Below are 6,344 nucleotides of genomic sequence, written 5' to 3' on the forward strand. Positions count from 1 at the left end.
ACTGGTTTTATTGATTATTATTGTTAATTATTGTTTGTTTTCTTCTCGGTGTAATCTCTGCATCATTGTAAATGAAGGTTGCCCTCAATGGTTCTCAAAGAATTGTGAATTAAGGTTAAATGAGTAAATGAATTTCTTTCTTTAAGACAACAGATTTTGATAATTCTGCAACATCTTTGTCACAGAGACACATTTTACAACAGTGGTATATGTGGATATATTTATTGCTTTTTGATCAAACAAATTCAAGCAATATTAATTTATGTTTTAATCGACAAATATCTACGTATATATATATATATCACAAACCTAGAAAGGTTCAAAAGTCAAATGTTCTTAAATTATATATTTATTGTGGCACTTTGTTATTCTAATGTTTGTTGGAGACAAACAGTGGGTCCTCAATACTGTGTTACTGTGCAATTAGTTTGTGCTATTAGCTATTCAATTGTTTATAATGAAATACACGTTTACTACTACAGTTTTTCCAACTAATGGGTCGTTAATATCCTTTAAAGCTGCTATTCCTTACTGTCCGATTTGTGGTGACTGGATATGGCTGGATGTAAATATTGACACTGAGTTAATTGCCACAGCCTCACAAATCACCTTGCATGGTGCTTGTACCAATTAAAATCACAGTCGTGTTACAGAGGCAGTTGCAGCTTGTGGCAGCATGATTTATATTACTGTGAGGTTCCTGGTGCGTCCCCTGGGAGATAAACTCTACAATCTCATTTTTATGCTTTTAACTTCCCCCATCTTCAGGTGACTACACAGTTATTGTTAACTTTCATTAAGCTGCGCTTAGCTTCCCTTTATTGTCCTTTCAGGTTGTTTTACCTTCTCATTGCTTTGGCTTCATTTTATGAAAATAAGTCAGTGTGTTTAGAAAGTAAAAGTCCATGACTGGAGCAAGTAGTAAAACAAGAGAGCGGCTGATGTCATGAGAGCCTTCTTGAAGCAAATGAGAGGATCCCAGAGAGGATTGTGGAAATCCCAATCACTTCAAATGAAACAAGTAGTCAAGCCCATCCACACTAGATGTAGATCAAACAAAATTTAGCAAATGTGCCTTTAAATTAGAAATGTAGCAGAAGATGAACCCCAACCTTTGTGTATGAAATTCACCATAATAACCAGCCTATGTTAAATAAAGTGTGATCAAACTGTTGCATGTTAGAGAGCAAACAAACGCATAAAGTCGCAGCTTAATATTGATTTAATCTCTGTATAATGAATTCAAACAGGCAAAACGCAAATGTTCCTCTCAAAGTGGGTAATGTCAGGAACATGATGACCGAACGACGCACATCCTTTCTTTCGCCACTGAGGGATGACGACTGCGAGCGCATCGAGGTGGGAAGCAGGCTCGGGGAGGAGAAACCGCTGGCTGTTACAGTGACAGTTGCTTCTCTCCTCGCTGCACCCTCCACCCCCTCCCTCCCTCCCCTCTCCACACTTCAGCTTCATCATCATCATCATCATCCTCATCCGCCTAAGCAACAGCAGCTTCACCTTAATCAGAAGCCGAGGCAGAGTCCATCGACAGCGTGGAGAACAAATAAGCAGGACGCATCTACAGGAGGTTCTCCACTTGAGGGGGAAGATGGGGAAATGGCAGTTGCAGAAGACCACATGTAAGGATCAAGAAATCCGACAAAATCTCCTTTTATGACACTAAACCTGGTTTATGCATCAAGAGGAACTGTTTAAAGAAGAAAAGGTAAGACCTTTTCAGATTGTTACGTTATTATTTTTCGTACTGTGATTTAACGATGTATTGCAAACCCCTCAGATACGTCTTTAAAAATGCAGATGCCAGTCTTTATACCAAATTTAACCAATTTCAAACAACATTTAGTAATTCGCATCTTGAATTTATAATGTAGAATGATTCGGCTATTTAAAGGGAAACTATTCATTTTATTCTCAATCTCGTTCTCAGGAATGATTCTGCGATCTTAAAATACAATATTAAACCATCGTTTTATTCGCTGTGAGCACTAAAAAACCTTGTGTAAAGCTGTCTTTCCTGTAAAAAACGTGAAAATAGTTCTCTTATTTTCTTAATTTAAAGCCTTAACATATATATCACTGTCGTTAATTATCAGCAATGAAGTTATATTCATGTATATTTCAGAAAGCAGGAGTAGCTGTCAGATGGAGGAGGAGGGAAAGCAAATTGGAGTATCTATCTGCCCCCTTGTGGCTTTGATTAATGCTGTTTTTAAGAGATTTCTAATATAAATGCTAAGTAAATGTAATTTTGTGGAAAAACAGTAATAACAATAGTAAAGCTTCCTAATGTCTCCATGATTTTTCATTTTTAAATATAATTTTGTGATTTTATAGTCGTCTGCTCTTTAAACCAAACCCCAGTGCTATTAAAAGCAAACAAAAATCTCCCATGACTGCAAAGACCATTCAACCTCTTCAGCATCAGTCCTTTATACAGGGTTTTCTTATTTGTGCTGTGCGGCTCCATTCATCTCATAAGTGGCCCACATTCATGTATCATCCCCTCTGTGGATTCCTGTTATATAATTTCATCCCCATCAGACTGCATCAGCCTCAGAATGTTTGCTGCTTGGCTTATATGAGCTCACATTGGATGTGTATATATAGAAGTCATGTTTTACACCAGTGTAAGGCTAGGCAGAGTAAAAAAGGTAAGTGGAATAAGGGTGATGAGCGTGTGTTTTTCTTTGTGTGCCTGCATTGTGTGTGTGTGTGTGTGTGTGTGTGTGTGTCTGTCAGCACGTGTGTATTTTGTATGTGTGTGGGTGGGGATGGGAAATGAGTCCAGCGAAAACGTGATAAATTCTGCTCTAAATCTCTATTTTGACTAATTAGGGGAAACATAATCATATCACGCAACACACATTTTTTTTAATGTGATTTTGATATGATTACGCTGTAATCATCTTCACTTTGTTTTTCAGATTACCCCATCTGACGCCTAAAAAACATGGATGTATCTTCATCCTCACTCCAGTACGGATCAAAAAAGCGGGTTAAGATCCACCCAAACACAGTGACAGTGAAATATGCCACTCATTTCCCCCAGCCTGGCGATGAAGGGTATGATGATGCACCCTCTTTTGAGGAATTTGGCGCCTTCGCAGAAGCTAATGTGGGAAAGAGACTAGTGTCAGACGGCAAAGGGGGCAGGACTTTCTTTGGAACCATGGAGACCCAGCCGAAGCAGCCAAGTGTGCAAAGAGACAAGGGGGTTGAGGGCCAGCTGGCCAGCTTCGGTGAGGCAAATGTGCTGGCCTCCAGGGTGACCTGGATGGCCTTGTTTGGGGCAGCAGTGGCTCATGGGTGTGTGGCACTGATTACTCGTCTAGCAGCAGACCGCTCGAAAGTTCCCTCCCTCGAGTTACTCTTCATCCGCTCTGTGATCCAAGTGCTGTCCATCCTGGTGGTCGTCTACTACCACGAGGCCCCTTTCGGTCCAAAGGGCTATCGACTGCGTCTCTTCTGCTACGGTGTCTGCAACGTGATCTCAATCACCTGCGCCTACACATCCTTTGCCATAGTACCACCCAGTAATGGCACCATCATGTGGCGTGCCTCCACCACCGTCTTCAGTGCCATTCTGGCCTTCCTGCTGCTGGATGAGAGGCTGGGCTACACTGATGTGGTCACAGTTGTGGGCAGCGTGTTCGGTCTGTGCCTGGTCATGGTGCCAAATGTAGCAGACGAGGAAAAGTCCAGGCTGGGGTTTTGGAAGGAGGCCTTTGGCTACACTATGACGGTGATGGCCGGCTTGACTGCTGCCCTCTCCATGATCGTCTACAGGGCCATTAAGGAACGCGTCAGTATGTGGACGGCACTGTTTACCTTCGGCTGGACGGGCACAGTGTGGGGTGCCTCCACCATGTTTATCATGCAGGAGCCCATCATCCCTCTGGACGGGGAGGCCTGGGGCTATTTAATTGGGATCTGTATCTGCTCCACCGTGGCATTCCTCGGAGTCTACTATGCTCTAAATAAGTTTCATCCAGCCTTAGTCAGTACCGTGCAGCACCTCGAGATCGTGGTTGCCATGTTTCTCCAGCTCATTGTTCTGAGGATGATCCCGTCTGTCTATGATGTCATCGGAGGCCTGGTCATCATGATCAGTGTGTTCACTTTGACAGGAGTGAAGCTGTACAGGGTGAGCAGGGCCATTCGGCAGGATTACCAAGAGATCCTAGACTCGCCCATCAAATGAATTTCAATATGTCAGTCTATTTGTTTACAATGTTGCTTGGTTGTGCAATTTAAAGAATGTCTGGATCGTCACCTGATGATTTTGTATCATTGTGTTGTCGGAAGAGTGGCATTTGTGTAACTAATGTCTTAATATTTGTGTGTGAAATAAAAGACAAATGTAATATGGTGACAATATCCCCCTGATAGTAACTGCTTTGATGTCAAATTGTGTCAAAGACCAAAATGTCAGAAAAATAAAAACAAGACTGAATTTGATTTGTGTGATTCAATATAAGTATTATTGACCATATTCAATCTGGTCTTGTGAATGGCAGTGTAAAATCGTAACATCAATAAGGTGTGGTTTACCCCTCTGTTGTCACACTGCTGCACTTGTCACAATGTGTAAATGTCAGCCCAGAACTCATTCATACTACATGCAAGGAATGAAAGAATAAAGATAAATACCACCCACAATTCATAAAATAACTGTTATTGATTTTCTTAGCCTTAATCTGTTGCTTGCCAAGACAGTGTAATTTCTTCAAACAAAATGTCTCTCAAGAGGCGCCAGCAGAGTAGAATATAATGGCCTTTATGTGTTGGGATAAAAGCTCTGTCATACACACTATATGTAAGATTGTTCTTATTAAAATTCAAACTAAAGTTATAATTAGACTCCAGGTTTATGGGAGTTAAATTTGTGTGAGGGAATAGTATTCCATAAATATTTTTTTCTCAACAATATTTTGTGAACAAGCTGCACCTTTCAGGGCTTTTCTTATTGCCTCCCATGTGTGTTCTGGCCTCATCAGCTGGTTGGTATTTAACCTTGGTGATTACATCCCCGGACGTTGCTTCTGTTTACTTTCAGATTCATATCAAACTAATACCCAGAGGCAGGTGCACTGTATTGTATTATAGTCCACTTTAAAAACATGAGACCATCTGCTTGTTTCTGTAGTGGATGATTCAGTGGCTCGCTGGTGATGTTTCCTTTCTCTTTTTAGAGAAAAACAAGCAAATATAGTCTTTACCTGCAATTTCCCCAAGGTGAACAAAGAGTGCTGGAATGAAAAAAGGACAAATTGATGATGCAAAGTGGATGAAAGAGGAACATGTGGCTTTTTCAAAATTGACACAGCATTGCATGCTTTACTAACATCCCAGCAGGTGGCATTCACGATCTACTTCATTACTCAGACAGCTAGTGTTTGCAGAAGTATTATTTTGTAATAGGAAATTATACATACAGTATTCAGCTGATGACAACTTTTTCTTCTTCAAAGCAGTTTTAATAAATTATATAAAGCACTTCCTCTAAACCCTTTTCATTTAGTCAGCCGAAACAGAAGCAGAGTTATGGGTCAAACCTACAGTATATGGCTGATTGAGCAACACTATAGTACCTGGTATGAAATCATGACACTGTTGAATGTTTAATATATTTACACATAAACTCTATTATACCCATGCACAAAGCAGATGTGTTGCTGAAATCAAGTCCCTATAATGACAATCTACGGTTACTGATGTCACAGAAAATAAATGAATTTACAACTAATATTTGAACAACTTAAAGTAATAATAATGTTAAGATGTATTTTACTTTAAAAGCTCATTCCGTCACCTTTAGTTTTAAATATTTTAAGTTTACTTTTAAATCTTAAAAGGTGAATAAATTGAGATTAAAAGGGTTTTATGTTCCACTACCCATGTTGTCGTCTTGTTTTGAGATGGGGGTTTGGGTGCAGAACGTAGAATACATGTAGAGGAGGCCCATCTGTTTGAGCAGGAAACAGATTACATCCTGCAGCGAGCTGCACAACCTTCCAAATTACTCTGCAACTCTCTTCACCACAGACATGTTTATTAGATGTATCGTTTCCCAGGAGGGACCCGAATGGAATCTGATGATGAGTTATTATATGTGCATTTGTGTGAGCGTGTGTGTTGCATAGCACAGATGACTGTGCATTTTTATGAAACGCTCGTACAGACGGGGATAACCACATTTTTCAGATATTAGGCTAAATATATTCACCTATTCCTCATTTAAGGCCAAACTTGCTGAAGAAGCACTAACTTGCACAAAATATTGTAGATGCAGCAAACATTAATCATGAATTGGAAAAAGGACA

The 6,344-nt window shown here is 40.1% G+C and overlaps 1 protein-coding gene across 1 annotated transcript; it reads left to right on the forward strand.

The window, feature by feature from the left end:
* Window positions 1-1,344: 1,344 nt before the first annotated feature.
* Window positions 1,345-4,680, forward strand: slc35g2b (solute carrier family 35 member G2b). The gene is made up of 2 exons (XM_069159447.1): window positions 1,345-1,726; window positions 2,946-4,680. The coding sequence occupies exon 2, from the start codon at window positions 2,972-2,974 to the stop codon at window positions 4,220-4,222; it is 1,251 nt and encodes a 416-aa protein (XP_069015548.1). The 5' UTR covers window positions 1,345-1,726; window positions 2,946-2,971; the 3' UTR covers window positions 4,223-4,680.
* Window positions 4,681-6,344: the final 1,664 nt, after the last annotated feature.

The sequence above is a fragment of the Embiotoca jacksoni genome, unplaced genomic scaffold (genome assembly GCF_022577435.1).
Source record: "Embiotoca jacksoni isolate LCO1_2020_lvr unplaced genomic scaffold, fEmbJac1.0.p SCAF_25, whole genome shotgun sequence".
Classification (NCBI taxonomy): domain Eukaryota; kingdom Metazoa; phylum Chordata; class Actinopteri; family Embiotocidae; genus Embiotoca; species Embiotoca jacksoni.

Bases quoted from the DNA above. Each gene is read 5' to 3' on its own strand.
- slc35g2b (XM_069159447.1), top strand. From the start codon at position 2,972: ATGGATGTATCTTCATCCTCACTCCAGTACGGATCAAAAAAGCGGGTT.